Genomic DNA, 23,224 nt, shown 5'->3' with positions numbered 1-23,224 from the left:
CAAGGGCACTGGTGTTACTTTGCCCATCTAGTGCTCCATGCGACCGGTCGCTCCATGCGACAGAGAGAGAGAGAGAGAGAGAGAGAGCGGAGCGCTCACCTTGCCCCTGTCAAAGTTCTGGATGATGGTGAGGTGCAGGTACTCCTTCCGCTGCCACTCGGTCTGCATGGGGTAGTTGAGGAACTCTCGGAGCGGCCGCTCGGACCACTCCAGAAGCTCGTCGTACAGCAGGAGTGTGTACGAGGCCTCTGTGGGAGGGGGGCGGGACAATGACATGGTGTCACCGCGAGATCTGAATCTCTCTGTGCCCCGTTACATTTACATCACTGGTGTTTAGCAGACAATCTTATCCAGAGCCACTTACATCGGTTACAGGTTTTTTACAGTGTTATCCATCTATACAGCTGTATATTTACTGAGACAATAGTGGGTTAAGTACCTTGCCCAAGGGGTACAGCAGCAGCGCCCCAGCGGGGAATCGAATCAGCAACCTTAACCACTATGCTACGCTACCGCCCAGCACCCAGCACGCGCACAGTTTTTACCTGTGTAGTTCTGCGCTTTCAAGTGCAGCTCGTACAGCTTGTGGATGTAGCGGATGTACATCTCCTCCTTGTTCAGTTCCGTTTTGTAGAAGTTCTGCAGAGGGACGGAAAAGCACACGAACGTTTAGGCGCAGTTTGCAGCAACGATTATTACTAATGCGGCTCCAGATATCCGCCCACGCTAGCTGGCGGTTCGGGGTGCTTGTTTGTTGTGTAACCGGATACCAACTGCTGTGCAGCAGAAAACAAAATAGAGCAGCAGGAGAAGCACTGAAACCTGCTGCGCAGAAAGGTCAGGAGGAAGGACAGAGAAAGAAAACACTAGAAAAAATAGCTAAATTAAAACCTGCACTGTTGAATCAATTACCATGACGGAAGAAAATGACTGCCCATTAAAAAATGAAAAAAAAAAAAAAGTTTATTTGCCTTGTCTGGGTCGTTCAGATTAATAGGCTGCATGCTTGTATATACCCAGTAGAAACCATCAGAAGAAAGGAATGATTTTGACTTTACCAAAGACATAATGTTACATTCCATGTGTAAAAAGTCCAAAAAGTGTTTTGTAATGAGAATAAGGCCACAATCTATGCTCCGTGACAGTACCAGTGTAAGAGAAGACACATGTATAAAAGACATATCTATAGAAGATATAAAAATGATTTGTACTAACCAGCAGACTGACAGTGCAGCCTATCTTCTTTCCATCCACCTCTCCTACCTTCATGCAGTCCCTAAGTGAGAGAGAAAGCGCTCATTATGCCCAGACTGAGGCCACATAGATGGTGAGTGTGTATGTGTGTGTGTGTGTGTGTGTGTGTGTGTGTGTGAATGTGTGTGTGCATGTGTGTGTGTGTGTGTGAGTGCACTGTATATATGTGTGTGTTTGTGTGCATGTATGTGAATGTGTATATGCATGCGTGTGTGAGTGTACGTGTGTGTGTCTATGTGAGAGTGTGTGTGTGTGTATGTGTGCATGTGTGTGTGAGAGAGAGAGGGACAGAGACAGAGAGAGAGACAGGGTGACTTAGAAGAGAGAGAGAACAGGGCACAGATGCTGTAGGAGAGTGAGAGTGGCACTCCTACAGTACCTGTAATCCAGCAGTCTCTCCATTAGTCGGGTGACAGTGGCGATTAGGGAGACGCCGCTCTCCCTCCAGGTCTCCCTCTCGATCTTCTTCAGCAGACTGAGACAGAAGGACACTCTCATTACCCTCTGTGACCACCGCTAGACACACCACACCACCTGGCCACTAACAATCAGCAGAAAATGCATTCCTTGGGTAGTAGGAGCAGTAGGAGTGTAGAGTAACGTCTTACCTAGGATACGGGCCAAACAGAGGTATTCTATTCCCGGAAGCATTGGTAGAACAGATTAATGTTAATATATTAATGCCAACACCCACTCACACACGTTAGTAGAATGTTAGTAATGTTAGTTGTTAGGAGGTCAAGTAAGCATAGGAAACAGAAGAATTACAAAGAAGAATGAAATCATCAGGTATTGCTGTCTACATTGAAAAGAAGTTCACTCAACCCAAATAGTGAAGATGCTTAAAGTCACAAATGATTATGATTGTTCTGTATCATGGTAGACAGTGAAGTTCCATACTGAAATGGAAATTGGCCAATTGTTTTGGCCATGCCATTTTGCAGTATTCACTTTTTAAGCAAAGCCCCGAAACACGTCATTACAAGGTTATTACCTATGAGCTCTCAGAAGAACCTGTCCTTAGCCACTGAAAATCACGTGTGTCTGTTGGTTACTGTAATAGCACCATTGTGGACTAACGGTAGCGGCAGGAAAGCACATCGACATGCACATGCCCACTCACACAACACTTATCACGGCACGGCATGGTGCCATGTGACAAACCTGGTGACACGGTGACAGCGACTTCAGTGTGAGCAGTGAGGGGGACGGGGTGGCGTCACCATTCGCCCCCCCCTTAATCACCCACGGCATTCACAACACCCCTCCATGCAACTGCAACCCCGCTCCCCCTCCCTTTAAATTGCCCCCTGCACATCACACACCACGACTGTACAACTGCGCCACAAAGTGCTGACAACTCTGTCACAACCGAGTGTCTGTGGCAGGGGAATGGTGCCTATGATTCTTCCCATGACGGAGCAAAATATGCTTTCACTTTTTAAAGATCTCCCAGTGATCTAAAAGACATGAAAGATCTCCCACAATTCAGCCTCATTACATATGCAGAGTTTAAATCTAATCCTGCCGTAGAAATGTAAGCAAAATGCCTTCCTTCTCCGAGTGGCCAGGAATTCACCAGCTGTGTGCAGGAGACATCTGCAGCTGAATGAGGGAGGCACCGAATGCCATGAAATGAATGTAAATGTTTTGCGGAGACTATAATATACACCAACAGCATGGAGCTGGACACAGATGTTCAGGGTTTCTTACTGACAGGCTACAATGACAAGGAAAATGGGAACAACTCCAACAAATGGCAAACATATCCAAAGGAACATACGATAAGAGTCCTGTTCACTCTGCCACAGGCCGCGGGTGGCATGTGGAGCTCTCCTGCTCAAAGAGACTTACATGCTGTTGAACAGCTCTCTGTACGTTTCGTCTCCCTTGCCGTCCGACATCAAGCTGTCCAGTTTGTCTATCAGCTTGGCCTCCACCTGAAGTAAGAGCACCCAGAGGTCACGTCAAGTGTATGACATATGGCATTTTTATAGAGCCATCCTTCGAGACGTGCCTTCAAACAAACCTACACAGTTGTAACGTATTATGTAAAAATACAAAATTGAAAATTCACATCTCACATTAAAACATCTAGATGTAATAAGTCAATAGCATATTTTGGTAATATGGTGTTGACCTATTACAGCTAAATCAATACATGAAGCTGGCTTTAAGCTGGTGGCTATATTATAAACTTCACTGCAGGAGTCACCGTAACTGTGGGACAGCTGGTAGCAGAGATTGCAACTCCACGATCTGCCACCAGGGGGCAACAAGCACACAAGTACAGATCGCGAACATCTCGGCACCTGTTTGAAGTTCCCGCTTCTCCTCTGCTCCCAGTCCATCATGTCGTGGAAGATGGGGATCATGACATTGCGGAGGTCAGGCTGAGGGACCAGGGTCACTTCCAGGAAAGGGCCAATCATGGCTGGAATGAAGTTGAGCTTATGCTCCCCTGGAAACACATTCCTCAATCACTCAAAGGCTGAAAGTCACCACGTCACCGTTCACAATAGGAGAGAAATTCATAGAACTCACAGAAATGTCTCCCACACAGCAAATACAACACTGAACCATCTGAATAAACTGAAGGCATAACATCACTGCCTTGATGTCACTTCCTGTATGCCTACATTTGTTTGCCAATACATGAGAAATGTGCTTTCCTTCTCTTGCTGGTGAGATATGAACCATAGGAACTATCCTCCCTTACCTAAATTCTGCCACATGCTGAAGATCTCACAGCCCATCATCACCCTCATGTCTCCATACCTTCCCAGCGAGAGAAAACAAGGAGGTTAGAGGGACTGAAACAGCATTATCTTATCTATGCCACACCTATATGCAGAAGCCTCTTACTTTTCCAGAATTTTCTTCCTCTTAGACGGAGAGAACATCTCCAGCTGGAGACAGGGCTGGTTTATGAAGATCACAGAGAGGTAGAAATAAGAGTCCCACACCTAGGATTAAACACAATGTCGGTTATGCCATTCCACGCTGCAGCGGCACACAATGACACAGCACTGTCAGGGTATGTTCACCCTCAGCTTTGCCTACATGTGGCAACAGGTGGCATTTTACTGTATAACATCATACAGTATGTTTGCCATCTTGTTTAAAAAGCTTTCTGCTGTAGAGCCCTGAGACAGGACTGGGGTCTGTTGGGTCTCCAGATAACCTGAGACATGCTGCTTGTTTAAGGGAATGAACTGAAAACTGCAAAATGGAGCAAGTCCTTCCAGGTCCTTCATTTTAATATACTGGGATATAACTATAAAATTATATTAATATACTGGGATATAACTGCAAAAATCAGTTTTGAGGGATGGAATTCTGTTGCTGCGTGGGATATTTTATTGAAAATCACTTCATGAATTAGGTGATTTGCTGGAAGGGAATGAAATGTCACATGAGTGGGTAGGAGTGTGATAGAGAAACCATCCCTGTGCTACTTCTAGTCTGTGGTAATAAAAGAAGAAATAGAGGAAAAATAGAGGCAATCTGAAATACTTCACAGCGCAGACCACATGTCAGTGTGAGTGGGTTCAGTAACCTCTCTCCACGGATCTTATGAAGGCAGTCGTCAAAGAACCAGGAGAATGAGGTCAAGATACTAAAACAGACAGCTCTCCTTACCTTGTAATCAAACTTTTCATTCAGGAAGTTCTTCCTCAGAGCATCTGAGAGATAAAGTACTGTGGTGATGATGACACTGCCAGGGGAGTAAAAAGATGAAGGAAATAAGGAAGCTGTGATATCTAGATACGGCACAGATTAAGTCTGTGGCCTACTGCAGAGGTATCCAACATCGCTCCTGCAGGGCTACCATCCAGTAGATCTTTACATGCCTAACACTCTGGAACTGTGTCTGCATCGGCTTAAGCAGGTGAATAATTCAATGGATTGAATGCACTTTTTTTCAGAAAACAACCCTCAGATTTAAAGGGAAAGACAGGATCGTACTTGTTGGTGACCAGCCGCATCACAGTCCAGTCTTTTGGGAACATTTCTGGTCGGATGAGAATACGAAATACAGTGAAGATCTGGAGGAGGAAGTCCTGAAAGACAGAGCAAATATTTCTCAGGAGGCACATTCAAATTGTGCTTATTTGCAGCTGCGCATATAAGGCCAGGGGTAACGTATGTTCCTGTTGTTCATTACCATTTCAATCTGTTCAAACTCTCTGGCAGAAGCTGTATATGATTGATTTCAAACATTATGAATATGGCAATGCGCGTGTCTGGGGAGGGACTGCATCGGATTGTTATTTTAATCTCATAATGAAATCAAATTGAATTCACGGTTTAATACAATATTATATATATATTTGTGGTAACAATTTGCACGACACTGAATGAATACACTTCCTCAAAACCATTTATCCCCTTTTCCTAAGGAATTAAATGGAGGTGAAGAGACAAGGGGAGGGTCAATTTACAAAGCCATGACAATCCTGTCTTGTCTGCACTATTATAGGTGCTCTCTGACTGGAAAAGGCCTTACCCTCAGATCATCCTTATTGGAGAAGCTTTCCAGAAGTTGCTGGTAATGTTTATCCGTCATCTGTCGAAGCAGAGCCAGGAGACAAGCAACAAACTCGCCCTAAATCAACAGAAACCACGGGGAAACCCACTGTTAGTATTCCAAAAGGACTCTGCATTCCACAGACGGCAGCATCCAACAAACACATGCTGCGATCTTAGCATATTTACGGTCCCTGTCGGCTTAATAGCCAGACACGAACAGTCTCGCAGTAGGAAACGCCGCCGTTCGTCGAGATTTCCAAAACAGAGCGTTCTGCGTTCGAGAAAAATGACAAAATGCGGCGTGTCAGTACATTTCTCTGCGGAGTCTCGCCGGTTTCCAGCTGCTGCCGAGATTGCCACCCACGGGAGCGTCTGGAAGTTCAGCTGGAGTCGGCGGCAGGCCGGACTGACAGGAGCCGGGGCTCGCTTTAATTAAAACGCGGGGACTTCGCTGATTAGCCCGGCAAGAGCCTCGCGGGCCCTAATCCTTACCGTGACATCCTGGAACTGCAGGCGCAGGGCGGTTCCCGCCGGCTGGGGCCGGTTGGTGATCTCTAATATGGTCCTGAGCAGCACGCCCAGCAGGCTCTCCACCACCACCACCACTTCTTCAGACGCCGCAAACTCCTGCGCACAGGTAGGGAGAGGCATGACAACCGCGTGATTGGGACATTTACATTTACATTCACTCATCTGGTAGACGATTTTGTCCAAAGCAACTTTCAAGTAAGGCAGAGCACAACACAAGTGAAAGCCATAAGACGGCGGAGCCGCCGTCCGAGGTGAGCCACGCCGCACCGAGAAGCCTCCTCTTTTATTACAAATGCATCCTGACAGAGGAACTGCATCATGGGAAACGGGATAATGTGAAAAACCACGAGGCCGACAGGCCTGGATTCTAACTGTCACTTCGTCTTAAGCCAGTTTGGGTTAAAAATGTCAGAAAGGGCTATGTGTTGTTTGGTCTGCTGAGCATCTGACATCCTCTTTACACTAGTCTTCTGGCTCCAAACATTCAAGGTGAAACACACTAGAGCAGGTCATTGCTCTTGTTCTTTCATTTTTTTATACACATACAAACAGTTTCAACTTCAAAGAGAAATATTATGTAGAAAGTGGAAAAATCAAGACAGCCACCTGAAATTCATTCCGAGTTTCACTGTCAAGTCGTAACTTTACTGGTGTTTTCTATCACATCAAAGAAAAAGGAAATAACTTTGTTCCTTCAGAAACACAGCGCCGTTCTTCCTCACTTGCAACCACTCCACACTGGTAAATTACCCCCCAGAGTGGAGTAAAAATCTTTAACTGTCAACACTCCCTCAAACCCTGGTTGAGGCATTCCATTTGTCATTAATGAGCAGGGCACCGGGCATCTGCAGTAGTACTCTCTACTTCATTGCTGAATCATGTGACATGGGCCTTTTCTCACCCTGAGGACATCTGAACAAGTCTGAAAAACCCAAACGTCTCGTGTCAGCTCGAAAGGCAACACATTCTCATTCAACATCTGTGACACAAACCGGACCGGAGATGGAAATGGGGGATGGCAGTGTTAAAGTGCAGGAAAGGAGTTCATATTCGTTATCATGGAGTTTCCCCGTAAGAAGACAACTCATACACCACAGGCAGACAGCAGCAGGGACCACTGTTCCCACTGGTGCCTTGGGAATCAAAGCACCGACTCTACCAAATGCACCAGCTACAATATTTTGCCTTATATTGCCCCAGACTGCCTGGGTGTTGGGGTATAGGCAGAACATCATGTACTGTGCTAAGGCCCATGGTACACTCACGCTTCCATTTTTTCCTCTTTTCTCTTTGTCAAGATCCTTCCTTTGCAGTAATCTCTCAGAGTGCTAACCACTTCTCTTGCAATTGCTGAGGATGAAAGGCAGTCATGTTTCTAGGGTCTGTACCATTATATCCACTTGATTGGCACATAAATGAGAAGTAGTCATCTCCTTCCACGCACACCATTCTGTCCGAAATATATTGGAACAAATCAAGAGTGTCCTCTCAGCAAAACAAGCACAGAGCTTTCCATATTTCAGCTTTCAGCTTTGTGTGCTGTATAATGGTTTCAGCTACGACAGCCATGTTCCAATAACAGCTAATGCCTTTCAATGTCCAAATTAATATTCTGTTAAAAGCTAAATTAAACCTAATAAATCCAGCTGAGTCAGAATGAAAACCAGCAGACTGATACTCCAGGACCAAGACTATAAAACATTGCCAAGAGGACACTATATCTGCCCACTGATTGCTTGCAGTGAGGCTGTGAGACGGTATAGCAGAACTTGCCTTTGGGACTTCCCGCAGTAAAACAGAAGCAGCAGTAGTAGGATGCCTATGGGATTTCTAGTGGGGGTCAGGTATAGCCATACTCACCGTGTTTTCCTTCTTGATAAGGGTGAACGTGCTGCTGAGGATGCGGGCACACATGACCAGGTCTCTCTGCTCCTGCATGTGAACCTGGAGATGATGCAGGACCACCGGCAGCAGAATGCCCCTCGACTCTGGAAACGGTCAGGGCGGTGCGGTCAATAACAGCCATTCACACAACCCAGACGCATAACATTCAGGCAACACCTCTGCTGTGAAAGCCGAACTTACATCAAGCATGCTCATGTGTTGAAAGTCATCTCTATGTACTAGGGTCAGTTTGGCTTTCTGATAACACAGCACATTTTGCAAAACTCAGAAGATGTACAAGATGAGACCTGGAGCATATTATCCACACTCACATTGGACATAAGAGGACCACAAAAGACATAACTTGCATCACTTTTCACACAAAATTCTTCAAATACTGTGACTGATCATTCTGAAGTAGAGTATTACTATCACTATGCAACACCAGACAGCTTGAGGATGCTGCTAAGATGCACTGTTTCTTTAAGAGAGGAAAATTCATAGAAGGCTACCCACCTTCACATGCCTCCTATGTTTATTAACTAAAAATAGAAGCACTGGCCTAAAAAACATCTCTGTTGGTACTAAACTGTATCTTGATAGGCACATGGTGTATGAGATTATCATTAATGGAGAAACTCGATTCTAACATTAAAGCTAAAGCCCTTAAAAATCAAACGCCTGTACTGAAAGACTCCCTTATCAAACGAATGCATAATATACTCCCTAATAATATGCACATTAGACATTATGAAACCTGCGGATGTGCGTACTGAACAACGTTTCTATTCCATCTTTTCCCACATGCATTCCATATGGCATGGGTAACTGTAAATTTAGCAGTGATGAATGGATATAAGACTGGCTCTGACTACCATGTGATACTGTTAAGCGCTGTGTACCTGGTTTTGGTGACTCCTATGTTATACTTTATTGGAATTTAGCAGACACTGTTAACCATAGTGACTTACATAGGTTACAGTTTTTTTTACATGCAACCATTTATACAGCTGGATGTTTACTAAGGCAACTGTTGGTTAAAAACCTTACCCAAGGGTATAGCAGCAGTGTACCAGCGGAGAATCGAACCAGGAACCTTTTGCTTACCAGTCCTGCTCCTTACCATTATACTACACTGCCACCCCTGCTGTCGCACCACACCGCTACTTTTAAGTGCTGTCTGCCTGGGTTGGGATATACTATGTCATAATGTGCTCCGTATGTGGTTTGGTAAGTACAGTGTAGTACAGCAAATGATTTGTACCAGGGTTGGTGTACAGCTGGCTCTCCACGGTCTTGGCGATGCACTGCAGCTTGACAGCCTCTAGGGGGCAGTCAGCGTGCGCGAGTACTGGTAGACTGCCCAGGGTCTCGCGCACAAAATTGGCCACCTCTCGCACGGTGAAGATCTTCAGCAGCTCGGAGTACACCGCAGGAAACGTCCTCAGGAACACCGCCTGAAGATCCACACAGACAAAGAAGGTGTTCAAGAAATACTCCCAAAACACCTTGGAGACAAAGAACACTCCCAGCATCAAAGCTAAAAAAAAAATCCTTACATACAGAGAGAATGCTTCTCAAGAGTGACACCCAAAAGCCCTGCCTGAGAGATTACACAGAGAACCATTTTCAGGAACCTGCATCATTGTCATATATACAAAGCTTTCAATAAAAATGCTTTCAACAGAATGTTTTCAATAGCACTGCCTGCGAGTACATTCGGAGACTTAGTCCCATTGGACTCTGTTCAGGAGCCATCTTTGATATGGTCATGCGCTGCACATCTTAAACCTGTTCAGAAAACAAGGGGGTGGGCTAGTGCTGAAATAAAGTGCTGTATAACACCAACTAGAGACATTGTTTGTGTGATTGACACCTGTCTCAGATAATTTGCACCAGGAATAAAAGAATGTAGTCCAGGCAAACAATTATACCTTGACACCACTTGTGGGGGAATGTTATTTTTTTTTCTCCAAATAGATCTAAATTGAAGTGCACTACAGGAAACCTTCCACATTGTTCTTTGCTATTCCTTAACCTACCTTTTTTCATTTACATTGAATAATAACAACTCAGTAAGAGTTTATACTAATGGCCATTCCTGCTTCAGACAATGATCAGCAACAATGCAGTACAGTCCTACTTTACCTGGTTATTGCTAATGTGCCCATTTGGATTTCTATGTATTGTCCTATATGAGCTATAAATCAAAACAACCTCTGGCTAGGCTGCATATAAGACACACATTGAATTATTCAGACTTGGGATTCAAGACTATGGTGAGCCAAGAATTCTCTATCGCTCAGAACTGACAACTAAGCTGAGCCCAGGTCTGAAATTCCATAGAGGAACATGCAGGACAGGATTTCTACTGAGGGCAGAGGGACATAACCAAGAGCTGGACCCTCGGAGAACATAGCTGCGTGGGCTTGGCTGTGGCCGCGAGGCTCCCGGCTCCTGCCAGACCTCTTCGGCTGGGGTGGGCGCTGACATCACAATCAGGAGGCTGTCTTAGGAGGGGGCCCTGGGGGACACCTCGCAGAAGAATGCCCACGCAAACAATGCACGCGGAGATAAAGGCAACGGCCTCGGATGCGGCTGAAAACCACGTGCGTGCGCCCCGTGTAATTCTGATTATTTGCCCGCCGTCCGTAGGCGCTTTTGTTTGCTGTGCTCGCATTAATTGAAAACTGCCAGGCCTGCTCTAAACAGCCAAGAAACACGATTTATATCTCCAGGGCTTTGCTGAATAAAAAAGCAGCTTTAAAAACCATAACCAAAGAATGGTACAGCCTTACTCCTACTTGAACTGAGAGGATTAAATTCTCTTTACGCCCAATCCAGGTATTCCTAGGAATGCTATGTTTCTTCTAAAATCTGCCCTAAAATCATATCTCATCAAATCGCATTAGCAGTTTGAGATCTCTCCTACAAAGAGGGTCAGAGACAGAGACAGGGTCAGAGACAGAAATGTCTTCTGTTTTAAGGGTGCCTTGAGTGCTGCCAGCTGGAATTAGCAACAGAGTCAATTAGGCAATTAGTACAATTCCCCCTTAATACATTTGGCGGTGTCTCTGCAGCCTTGAATCAATCACAGCGGGGAGATCCTATGAGTGCTGCGCTCTGGCCGGAGCCTTACCTGGGTCTGGGTGACAGGGCTGGCCCCTTTGCTCTCCTGGGACAGGAAGAAGCGGAGGGACATGAAGAGCTCGAGAATACAGCAGCGGAACTCCTCCTCGTTCTGGCCGCCCGTGGCCAGGGAGAAGAGGCGACGTGACTGAATAATGTACTTAAAGATGTACTCCGTTGCCTGGGAGAGGAAAATTCAAATCGAGATATGGAAGCAATTAAAAAGGTGCACGCCAAGCGAAACAAAAGCACATTAGTTAGAGCTGAGATTCACTAGTAAAACGTTCCCACAAAAAATGCTTAAACCCTGATTATCATATATCACTGTTTTTTTTCAAGCAGCATGTACACTATTAATAATAATGTCATATGGAAATATGAAGCCCCCCCTAGGCATGCCATTTATATTTATTCAAATTTTATTCACTAAATGATAGGAAACATTGATGAGTAATACTTGCTGCCTGTAAGTTTTGAGATATGAGCTCTGACAAGCAGGAAATGTATTGGCAGTTTGGAGTATCAGTGCCAGAGCTTGCCGTGCCCCACACAGCCGGTCTCACCTTGAGGACCTGCTGGATGTGCTCCTGGTGCTCTGCATCGACAATGCGGTCGACATACCACTTCAGCACCTTAATGAGATCCCTGGGAAAGGAAGAGGATTGTGGGTAAACGTGACAGCAAGTAAAATCTTTTAGTTTTTGTTATTTTTGTTTTGTTATTTTTCACCTGTGACAGCAATAGTATATGTGTGCATTTGGGCCACTGGGTGGTTTTCTATGAGTGTGTGTGTCATAATTAAATGAAGTACTTCTCAAAAGAAGGACTTGAGAGAAAGCACTGAGACCACTGAAGGGAATGCGAGACAGACAGCTGATAAATGAATGTCTGTAAGTTGTCTGGCCAGGCCTGGGGTGAAATGAAGCCGGCCTTAGTGGGGTGCACTCTCAAAGCAGTGATGGGGAGAAACTCATCTAGATTAAGTGGAGCATATCCACATAATCCTACATCCAAAAGGGGAAGAGATGTGGCAGAGGAGGCAACATCTAACCAAACATAAAATTAATCAATCAATAGTTAAGGGGTGTTCAATACAATCAACACTGCAAAGTTTGTGTATATGTGCCTGTGTGTGTTTTTGTGTGCGCGTATATGTCTGTCACAAAAATACCTGAATATCTCCACTTAAGGGTATATACATTGTGTTTACAGAGTGGCCTCATTGTGCTTATGCCCCTTACATTTAATTGATATACTTTTGGCATCCAGGATCATATTTGTTGCCCTTGAAAAAAACTGCAGCATCTGAACATCCGCAGATGCAAACTTTCTTCTTCGCTTTTGGACGGGAGAAAAAGAACGAGATCCATTACTCGCATACCTGCCCTGTGAGCCGAGTATTTACACACATTAATAACTGAGCCACGCATCCTTCCTGCCTGGTCCTGTTCCCAGAATAATTGCACAGACGTGGAGTAAAAATATCCAGAAGCCCTGGCACTTTCAGGGCCTGTGGAGAGACAGACTGCGTACTTCTTGTCCTTGGACAGCACAGAAGCGTGATGCAGGTGGAAGGAAGGCTCACTGCCTTGTCTTTAACTATGTACAGGTTGCTGTCCCCTGTCCCTTTTAAGATTTTTAAAATGTTTTATCTTTCTTAAGCCGAAATCGGAAAGATAGGCCCAGCTTGACAAAAAATGATTGATACCTGAACCAAAGGCTATAAATAAACCTTTTTGGTACTGTTGCCACTTACCATAAAAAGATAAAATTAACATAACAATCTCATATGAAGTGTGATGTGATGTGTACAATGCCACGCTGACAGTGTGTTAAAACCATCACCAGTATTATACGTCACACTACTCCACCACATGCTGCACTACAGTGAAACAGGATTATCTCTGAGGCAAAAGTTAAAGGAGTAGACTGAGGCCAGCCAACTGGGCAGAGAGGGACCGTCGCAGGGATATGAGGAGTGGGAGGGACCGGTGGGAAGGGGAGGAGGAGGATTGGCGAGCAGGGCTGAGGTGGAGGCGTGCAGTGCGTGCGGATTGGACCACAGGCCCGCCTCCTGACTTCAGCTGCTGCAGACGCATTGCCATAACCATGCTTCTCCCTACTGGCAGGAGCGGCAGCCCAGATGATGGATTCACACTTCATTAACCCCCCCGTCTCTCACTGCCAGGAAGCCCGCAACAGCAACAGGGCCCACCGCAGTCCTCCTAACAAGACGAGCCGCTAACAACCAGGCGCACTGATAGTTATACCACTGCACAAAGACGTGCTGTCTAAAATCCAACTGAGGGAAGGTGCACTTCACAGCTTAGCTGCTCTGATTTCTGATTACAATACCCTGCAAAACTGAAAAAGTAGTACATGAGCAAAGGAAGATAACAGAGTCACTTCTGTTCCATTGTGCCATGTAAACATGTTACTATTGGTAATGAGGTAGAAAGGGAGGTTTCAATTTACATACCTGTATGACAGAGCACCTGCAAAATGGCTCTCAATATAGGTGTCCATGACTGGTTTGAAATGCTGGAATTTGCTGTCCTGCAGCAAATTTATTATGTGAACCTAGCAAACAGGGTAACAAGATGCACTAATTAATATGAGTGTGGTGTAATGGTAAGGCAACAGAACATTTACACGCTGACATAACGGGTGAAGTGCTCCTGTTGTACCATTGAACAAGGTACAGTGCTCATACTGCATTGCTTCTTTCAGTATCTGGCTCTACATCTGGATAACAAACGTACAGTAGGTCAACCTATGTCTGCCGAACACAGTGACTTCAATAATATTAAATGTGTAGGAAGAACTGCAAATTATTTTACAAAGCATCCCACATCAAGTTATAGCCAGAACAGTCCACAAAGACAATGTCAACTTATCTTTAACAATTTTTACTTAATAATTATACTTTCACAAACATAAAAAATGTAAGAAACTATATCACTGCTGATGAGTATGCAAAGCAAATAAATAGCAATATACATCTTTGGTTTCAAATTTAGATTGCTTGGCTAAACATGTGGCAAACCACAGCTTTACTCTGAATTACAATGCAACTGTATCCCAAAGAGGCAGCTCGGCCTTCCTTGTCAGCCGCCAGGGATAAGCCGATTCCTCGGGATATTGATCTTAGATGTACAAGAAAACAACAGCCTGAGACTTAGGCTAAGCTTTGAGGTGTTACAGTATTGAGCATGTCAATTGACCCGTGTCAGCAAATCGTTACGAGCACTGTCTTTTTCTCACGGGCTGCAGACCAGAGGGAGGATCTCCGATTGGTCACCCAGTTAGCGACCGAGTAAAGGTTCAGCTCTTAACAGATCGCCCGCTATTGTGCACATGCAAATTGTCCAGCTACTCCAAGGGAGGCACTGCGGCGCAGAGCTCAAAAACACGAAAGGGGAGCACTTACGAGACAATCGAAAACCTTCAACCCGTATCGCTGAGAATTTTCGTCTAAAATGCCGAAGAGCGTATCCAGTGTATCTTGTAAAAACTGCGGGAATGGAAAGCAAGAACACTCATAGTCAGCCGATTCAGAGTAGGATTTACATGAGTATGTGTACGTGTGCCTCTGTGGAAACTCTACCTTGACTATTTCAGAGCCATCAATGTCCTTAAGTTTGGTCAGGCTGTCATTGATCCTCTCTGGATGGGCCCTCCATTTGAGCAGATCCAGCATGTCGCCTGCAATGAGGATCAGATATGACAGCTTTATCCCCCTGGGAAAAGCAAACTGTTCTCATCTTTAATCAATAACGCCTTGCAATTTGGTTTTGTTTCCAGGTAAGCATAGGCTGTTAGCAACAGTCAAGCAAATCAAGGTGATATAAAAAAACAAATGTATAGAAGAGTATGAAAAGCAACGTGCTGGCATTTAAAGAATCTCCATTACATTTCCTGATGCAACACAGTCATCAAGCAACAAGGTAAATGAACACATCAGGTAAGATGTTCACGATATAATTTCCTGTTTGTAATGGAGGAAAGATCTAAGTCATGCTTCAATGGTTCTGTTCTGGACACAATCTATATTCCTGTAGAGTACTATACTACCATTATTGAACTGCTGTCTTAAACTGAAATAAATTATTTGCCTTGTGCCCTAAGTAGCTCTTAAAGTGAGTGTTTTTCCACAACAATTGATGTTGACAGCTGTTAAGTTTCAAACTTTCACCATGGCATAATTCTGTCACTGACGCCCAGTTCTGCAGTTTATAACATTGTGTTCCGCTTCAGACAAACTTGTCCACAAATACATTCTTGGCGCACTTCCTAGGGTGCATCATTCTCAATGGTGAGTGAAACTCTAGCACTGAGATGAATGTCACATCCTACATCACACTCAAAGGACACTAGAGGCCCAAAGAGGAAGCACTAGTGCGATTCATTGCGCGGGCACGGTAAAGTCCTGGTCAAAGCGGAAGGACATTTTTTTTTTCAAATCAAATAATGAATGCTTTAATTACGGACCTCTCATTTGCTGTACGTGAAGCAAATGGTCTCCTGGGTAACCAACATTGTTGGAATACACCTTCACAAGAGGATAAAATTTGATTTTGATGTAAGTGTTATTTTTCCTTCTGGGGGGTCTAAAGGGGTAATGTTATGTGCTATTGCTCCTTTTGTCTGCGCTTCGGCCCACCGTTCTGCGTGAGCTTCGTCGAGCACAGGAAGGACGTGACGCAGAACAACTCCTTGGTGCCCTTCGCGGCTTGATTGTTCCCTGGGAGGCTTCCTTTCGAGAACGGCAGCTTGAGGTAGCGTGCGGAGTCGTGGAGGTTAGCGCTCTCTTCACACTGAGAGAGAGACAGAGCGGGAGACAGAGTAAAGCCCGCTCAGAGTCACATAACGAGGTGGTGAAAGCACCACCTTCCGTGGCACCGCCTGAGGTGTTCCGTTTCTTTGTTCCAACGCACTGAGCGATCTAACAGGACGACTTGGAGAGAAACTGCACACAAACCATTTAGGAGCCCAGCAGTGCACTCTTTCTGTTTACATTACCTCACCCCCAGAGTACCTGTCCAGTCAATAAAATCTATTTTCCAAGTGTCTGTTGGCCCTTAATCAGAATATAAACCCCGTGCTTTAAAAAAGAGAGTCAAGTATCTCATGTATGATACATATTTAAATATATCAATATATTTAAATATGTATCATACAAATATACCAATATCAATAATGTGGTGTGGAAGAGCATGGCTATATTTTCATGGAAAACTCTACAAATGTTTTCTTTTTGTGTAGAATGCGCTGCCCTATTTTAAAAATCTAGAACTAGGTCACAATAATTTTTTTTGGGTGTCACATTTTATGTGCGCCCTCTCACAACAGTATTATTGAATTTGTTATATTGTATTGCTTCTGGGGTTGGTTATTTTGCATCAACCAAAAGACTGCATAATCTAGCAGTTGTAAATTGTTGAAGATGGTTGGAAATGACCAGACTGGGGTCTTAAAAATATACAAAGACACACACACATGAATGAACACGCGCACAGCTTCGGAATGGAAAACAGGGACCACTATGCAAGAAACGGTTGAAGTGTAAAGTGTGGTGCGTGTCTTTGCCCTGCGCTGCCCCAGTGTATTAACAGCACTACCTTGTGGACGACGAGCTCGTGGGTGCCGTCCGGCAGCGTGCGCCCGTCCTCCTGCATCAGGGGGACGAAGGAGAAGCCAAACAGCTTCTTCTCGCCCTTCTCTTTCGCTGGGAACGACAACACATTTCCTTTCATTATTTACATTCATAAAGGTGCAAGTGGCTAAGCTTCTTGTAAGTAAGGGTGATACTCAGCTGCTGCATGAAGGTACATTTACATTTATTCATTTGGCAGACGCTTTTATCCAAAGCAACTTACATAGGTTACAGTTCTTTACAATGTTATCCATTTATACAGCTGGATATTTTACTGAGGCAATTGTGGGTTAAGTACCCTGCCCATGGGTACAGCAGCAGTGTCCCAGCAGGGACTGAACCGGCAACCTTTCGCTTACAAGTCCTGCTCCTTAACCACTATGCTACACTGCCGCCTCCCCAAGTAGACATGGATCATTGCCAAGATGTGTTTCATGCTTATGAACTGTGCTTCACCTTTGTTTAACAGTAAAGCCCCAGAAGTCGGTTGTACAGATCTACATCACTGTTTGCAGAAAACAACAGGAAATTAGCCAAGCGTGGGAATTGTATGACACTTTAATGTTGAGTATTGATTTAGGTTCAAGTAATCTATTCTAGTATCTTTGTGGTTCATTACTACACTGTATCTGTATGGTATATCTACAGAAATGCTGTAGATAAAACCCTTTTGTGGGTGCTGAAAGATAAAGTCAACTTGAGCGACTCCACTATGGCCAGGAAGTCTGCACAGGAGGAAATCTGCTTTAAAAGACTTCCCTTTTTCTGAAATCTTGACGGACAGAGGACAAAAAATACACCAAACTTCCGAACAGCGATTCAAGTGCAGACCAAATCAGAGGCAGGGCCTAGCTTCGTGTAAAACTACACAACATGGGATTTGTGACTTCATACATCACTACCAAGAAATTCAGATGAGGGAAGAATCTGTTTTTACTTGGGTTCACGTAAATAATAACATCATTATCTCCCTTTTAGAGCATTACAAATAATCCAGTTAGAGGAAAAAAACTCCCATTGAGCAGCACAGTCACTAGCAATAAGAGCTGCCGTGAAACATGACGACCACATTACCCAGAACATGCTACCAATTCCCACATAAGACCAGGAACCGTCATGCTTACTGGAGCAGTGCCTGAACTCGAAGCGAACGTGCGACCCCCTGAACATGTCCACGGGGATCGGCAGCTTGATCTGCTCGGCCCACCTGGGGCTGTTGTTGTGGTACAGCACAAAGGAGTGGTACTCGTCGCCCCCGGGCTCTCCAGATCCCGCTGAGACAGAGCTCTGTGGAGGAGAGGAGTCAAATGCAGCGGACGTCACACCGATGTCAGAGACACGTCTATCACTGCTTCTGAGAGACAGGCTCCCTTGCAATGTTGATGCTATACAATATGGATCTCTTTCTAGGCACTGGAAGTCATGCTTGAAGTCATTAGACATGCTCTGAATGGTCACATGGCCTCACTGACAGCTATTTACAGCACATTCAAAATATACTCAGACATATACAGGAAGGTCTGGTTTCTGTTCAGTCTAACTATACAGTATTTTGTCTTTACTTCTGAGAAAGAAATATAAGCAGATATGATGTCTTTTTCTTGTGCAAGAAAATTAAAGAAAATCCTTTTTTAAATTTGCAACTCAATGTTAAGGACAAAGTAAACTGATTTAAATTTGATAAAACCTTTTGGGTTATACCAAATATAATCTTTCTACTAAATCAAGATTATTTTACCTTGAGGATCTGCCCATCAATATCCAGCACATACACAGTAACCTCCACATTTCTGGCCACGCTCTTCCCACCCTTCTCAAACTCTCCTTTCTCCAGAGTTATGTACAAATCATTCCTCATTTCACCTGTGGGAGGAGAAAACAAGGGGCTGAAACTACACATGCACTTTAAATGTACTCACTTGTACTAAATACTCTACTTAAGTAATGATATTGCATGTCTCTATATAGAATCATCAATAAATCATGTTTGATTTGTAACAGCGCAGTTTTACTCTCAAAATTTTCACAAAGCACTGAGCATTGAGCACAGTACATTTTCAAGACAGAAAAAAACCCCCAGAAAATTCAGAGCCAATTGGGGTCAAATTGCACCCTGAACCCTGGGAAAAGGCAGTTGAGAGACTCCCGGAAAATGGTGTGCTTCACATGGCATTTAGACTGTATTATAAAGAGCGTGGTTAATTCCCACGGTGTGTCCACATTTGCATGTGGGTAGTGGAAGGGAGTGGGCCAGGCCATCTTTTCATTCTGAAGCCTGAGTAAGGAGTGACGGGTCTGTTCAGGCCCCATTCCTGAGGATTTTGTGACAGAACCATTCTGGGCCATTCTGGAAAGAACACGAGAGCAAAGTCCACAGCAACAAACCTAGGAGGAGCAGCGCTCTGACAGGCGGCTGGCTGCACAGTTACGCAACTCCTAGAACCAGAAGCAGAGACCGGCTGAAAGCCTTTTCACAGTTTCGCTTTCCACCGCTGTACAAAAGGGAAGAGGAGCCACCAGCATGTCAGACGGGGGAGGTGGGGGGGTAGCTGGAGTGTCTCGGAGCGCGGGCTGTACGCCGCCGTCTCCCTGACAGAGTGCCTGCTTCGCTCCGATCACAGGTGCCTCCCGTGACTCGTTCCCCGCACCTGTGACAGGGACGGCGCACGGAGGGTCCGCGGCGCTGCTCGATAGCGGTAAGCCGCTATCAGCAGATTCCCTCCTTTAGCGAGCCGCCGCTACTTCGCCCACCTGTGCCTGCCATCCGCTTCCAAAGAGAAACACACCGCTGCGAATCGCAAACCAGTGACAGCATAAAACTGGGTTTGAGCAGCCGTTCTTGAAGCTCCGCACAGACAAAGACACAGCTGATTTGCTGAAACCGCCAGTGTGAAGAACGCGGCATGGGGCCGGGCCTTCTTCGCAGAGACGTCGAAGCCTGGCACTATTAACTCAAGCGCTACAGATGAATCAAAACAATATCGTAATTAGCGCACTGACTTAACAGGCCCTTCTGCAGCACATTCTCCATGAGAAGCAGTAACAGAAGCAGTCCGGGAGAGGAAATCGGCAGCTGGAGCTCTGTATGTAACAGTCTTTATAAATAGCTTATAGAGATGCGGTGCAATCAGGGAACTTTCCACCCTGAGCAACAAATGACAGGTCTCCGGTTTCTGCTGCTCAAGGCGGAGGGGGGGTTAGGCGCAGAACAGAAGTCCCCCCGCTTTAGCATGTGTGCTCATAGACATGACATTAGTACCACTTCCCAGTGGAGCACGGGGTCATTACTGTGCTTTATAGGGACACTATAGGGACACAATAAGCAGAGTCTCAGAGACTTGCACAGACACACACTCGTGAGGAGACGGAGGGGAGCGTTTATACGCGGTGCATTTCAGACGCACAATGGCGGAGAGAGGAGCGAAACAGAAGGTCTTGAAAGAGGCTTGATTTGGCTGCTCAAAAGGAGAGGAAATGCCTGAATGGGGCCTGGATGAATCGGGAGAGCTGTCAGCGGCACTGCGCCTTCTGAGCCCGAGTTCGGGAGGAGAGTGGAGAATCCCGACAGCCCTCCACACGTCAGTGCTAAAAATAAAACCCCTCGCCCGAGGACACGCTTATCGCCTACAGAAGGAACAGCATCTCTGATGCTGCCGTACATAATAGAAGGGACCGAACAGCTAAACCACTGTTCCCCCCCCCCCCCCCCCCCACTACAATTCTCTCCTCACCCATGTGTGCAGTGTTAAGTGTCTCATTTTTTAAATATCCACATCTCAGTTTGCATGTCCCTTCCCCTGGGAGATAGTACAGCCCTTCAAACACTGTTACCATATCATTTTGACAGGGAACAGAGGGTGAGCCCCCCCTTGAGATTAGTGAGGCCGCGTGCACTGTGGAGTGCCGCGCTGGTGGCTGAGGGGACCCGAATGTGGTGAGGGGACACGTTTGCTCACCTGGCATTATGATGTCGGAGAAGCCCAGTTTCTTGGTGATGGACACGCCGCGGGCGAACAGGACCATGTACTCCCTCCGGATCTGCTCGATATCTCCATGGAGCAGCTGGAGAGAAACGGCAAGGCCTGCGTATAGAAAAAAAACAATTTTTTTTTTACATGCAACCCATTTATATAGCTGGATATTTACTGAGGCAGTTCTGGGTTAAGTACCTTGCCCAAGGGTACAATAGCAGTGTCCCAGCGGAGAATCGAACAGGCAACCTTTTGGTTATGAGTCCTGATCCTTACCACTGTACTACACTGTCGCCCAGATTTAAACAAAAACTTCTAAACATCACAGAGAATAAGACTGATTTTTTACTGATTTTCACATTTATTAAACATAGTTTCAAATGTTTAGACAGAAAAAGAGTCCAACATCTTTTCTGTCACTTTATTTCTCTTCCAGACCTCTACCTACTCCTGCCTCCCCTTCTTAAAGTACATTCCCACATGCGCTTTAAGACCGCCCGGTCCCCCCACTGGCTGTAACCACACACCACTGTACTTTTGCAGATGTCGTGCTTTTGTTTTTCCATCCCTCTCTAAGCCTTTGTTCTTGGGCACTGCTGTTTAAACAATGCACTGCTACCCACTCTGTACTCCCTGGGCTCCACAGCCAATAGTCCTTCTGGTCCCATGAACTCCCAATACAATGTATCTCACTTCCTCCATGGTCTGCCCAACATGAGGACATGCAGCACTAATCCCAGCAGGAGAGTCTGTGTTTGAAATCTGCTTCAACAGACAATGCTAGCGCACTGATATCTGTTACCTAGATACGAGCAAAAGAGCAATGTACAGGTACTACACAGTACTGTGCTCTGCAGTGATTTTTTTTGTGAATAATCAGGTTCTTTTGAAATGTGTTCTTTCAAACGTGGACGTTAATCTCTTCATTTTCATAGGGAATGTGCTAATACTAGTCTTCTAATGTAATGAATGTAACGTAATGAATCCGACTCGGCAATTTTGCCCACAAGAAACAATAAAAAACAAATTAAAGCCATGTTCCCGAGGCCATCATTGTCTTTCTCCAATCTTACATTTATGCTGGCTCTTACGTTGCAACGTCCATGTTAACGGAAAAAAAACGGAAGTGGACCCTTTTGCAACCCTTCCTCACCGGTCCTTCAATCCTTTCAGGTTTCAGTTCAGTTTCCTCGCTCTTCCTCTGGAGAGACACAGCAGTGACACTCTGGCAGAGCGATGCGGATCGGGCTCTCCCCGAGGTGCAGACGGACGGCAGAAACCCACTCCCGTGCTCGGCGCCCGGGCCGGCAAAAGCGATCCACACCGCAACACCAGAAAATAACAAAAGGCAGCAGCCATGGCCAACGCAGCCAGCCCTCAAAGAGGATTTCTGCACAGCGAAAGCACTGAATTATTCAGGGACAATGCCTCCCGCTGGGTTTGGGAATACTTGCTGCTCAGGGCACAGTCTCGGTCTCTTCATGTGGTTAAGCACATGGTGCAATACCCTGCAGCACGGTGAGGGCTACAATTAGGCAAGCAGGAGTTCATTACTATTCTGCGCATTTTCCGAGCTGTGGCTCGCGCACGATTCCACTCCTCTGGCTTCTTACTCATACCACTACAGCCCCGCCTTTCCCATCCTCACAGAAACCTGTTACACTCCCTCTTTTTTCTTTCAGTTGTCACACAGAGCTGATTTTTCTCCCTTTCCTTATTCCAATAAGAACATCGGACTTTTGCATCATACTTTTATTCCAGGGAATGAGTTTTTTTTTCCCAGTCATTAATTGGCAGCTGATGTGAGTGAGACTTCTGGCGCTGAAACAGCAGGTGAAACAGACAGCCCGTGCTCCTCAGGTTCACACACACACACACACACACAACTCTACAGCGGAGGACTATCCGCATCTTAATTGTTCCCCTGACAATACACGCATGAATTTCAACCACTGAATTATACAGGCTATTACACAACCTCTTCTGTAATCTGGGAGCTCAGCTAAAATTGACCTGATAGGTTTCAGATACTGCAGTGAGCTGTTTAGAATGCAAGATTAGGGAAAAACGAATGAGAAAAAAATTAATAAGTTGTTATATGAGGAGTAGTTAAAAAAAACAGTATATTAAAATACTAAATTAAATTAAAAAATAAAACAAGTATTCAGATATAAATGCTTTTGTTCTGGGCAAAACTGGACGAGTAAGATTACTCAAATTACATTATATTACCTCATTATCATTTAGCAGACACTCTTATCCACAG

General features: G+C 45.2%; 1 protein-coding gene across 3 annotated transcripts in view; it reads right to left on the bottom strand.

The window, feature by feature from the left end:
- LOC118770133 (dedicator of cytokinesis protein 4-like) overlaps nucleotides 1-23,224 on the bottom strand; it is an 84,402-nt gene that overhangs the window by 15,943 nt on the left and 45,235 nt on the right. For 2 of the 3 annotated variants that reach the window (XM_036517591.1, XM_036517593.1), the window contains exons 13-37: nucleotides 20,944-21,069; nucleotides 18,726-18,850; nucleotides 18,112-18,274; nucleotides 16,953-17,059; nucleotides 15,995-16,148; nucleotides 14,939-15,036; nucleotides 14,762-14,845; nucleotides 13,811-13,911; nucleotides 11,895-11,976; nucleotides 11,342-11,512; nucleotides 9,467-9,659; nucleotides 8,179-8,306; nucleotides 6,280-6,414; nucleotides 5,765-5,863; nucleotides 5,224-5,318; nucleotides 4,897-4,972; nucleotides 4,120-4,220; nucleotides 3,974-4,032; nucleotides 3,567-3,715; nucleotides 3,109-3,194; nucleotides 1,863-1,889; nucleotides 1,634-1,729; nucleotides 1,216-1,276; nucleotides 546-639; nucleotides 100-248 (exon numbers count right to left, since the gene is read on the bottom strand). In XM_036517591.1, the coding sequence (XP_036373484.1) occupies nucleotides 100-248; nucleotides 546-639; nucleotides 1,216-1,276; nucleotides 1,634-1,729; nucleotides 1,863-1,889; nucleotides 3,109-3,194; nucleotides 3,567-3,715; nucleotides 3,974-4,032; nucleotides 4,120-4,220; nucleotides 4,897-4,972; nucleotides 5,224-5,318; nucleotides 5,765-5,863; nucleotides 6,280-6,414; nucleotides 8,179-8,306; nucleotides 9,467-9,659; nucleotides 11,342-11,512; nucleotides 11,895-11,976; nucleotides 13,811-13,911; nucleotides 14,762-14,845; nucleotides 14,939-15,036; nucleotides 15,995-16,148; nucleotides 16,953-17,059; nucleotides 18,112-18,274; nucleotides 18,726-18,850; nucleotides 20,944-21,069 (2,759 nt within the window). The remainder of the gene's footprint in view (nucleotides 1-99; nucleotides 249-545; nucleotides 640-1,215; nucleotides 1,277-1,633; nucleotides 1,730-1,862; nucleotides 1,890-3,108; nucleotides 3,195-3,566; nucleotides 3,716-3,973; nucleotides 4,033-4,119; nucleotides 4,221-4,896; nucleotides 4,973-5,223; nucleotides 5,319-5,764; nucleotides 5,864-6,279; nucleotides 6,415-8,178; nucleotides 8,307-9,466; nucleotides 9,660-11,341; nucleotides 11,513-11,894; nucleotides 11,977-13,810; nucleotides 13,912-14,761; nucleotides 14,846-14,938; nucleotides 15,037-15,994; nucleotides 16,149-16,952; nucleotides 17,060-18,111; nucleotides 18,275-18,725; nucleotides 18,851-20,943; nucleotides 21,070-23,224) is intronic. The other variant, XM_036517592.1, reaches the window with a different exon arrangement.

The sequence above is a fragment of the Megalops cyprinoides genome, chromosome 23 (genome assembly GCF_013368585.1).
Source record: "Megalops cyprinoides isolate fMegCyp1 chromosome 23, fMegCyp1.pri, whole genome shotgun sequence".
Classification (NCBI taxonomy): domain Eukaryota; kingdom Metazoa; phylum Chordata; class Actinopteri; order Elopiformes; family Megalopidae; genus Megalops; species Megalops cyprinoides.
The sequence above is the reverse complement of the archived record's forward strand: the minus strand, read 5'-3'. Positions and strand labels throughout refer to the sequence as shown.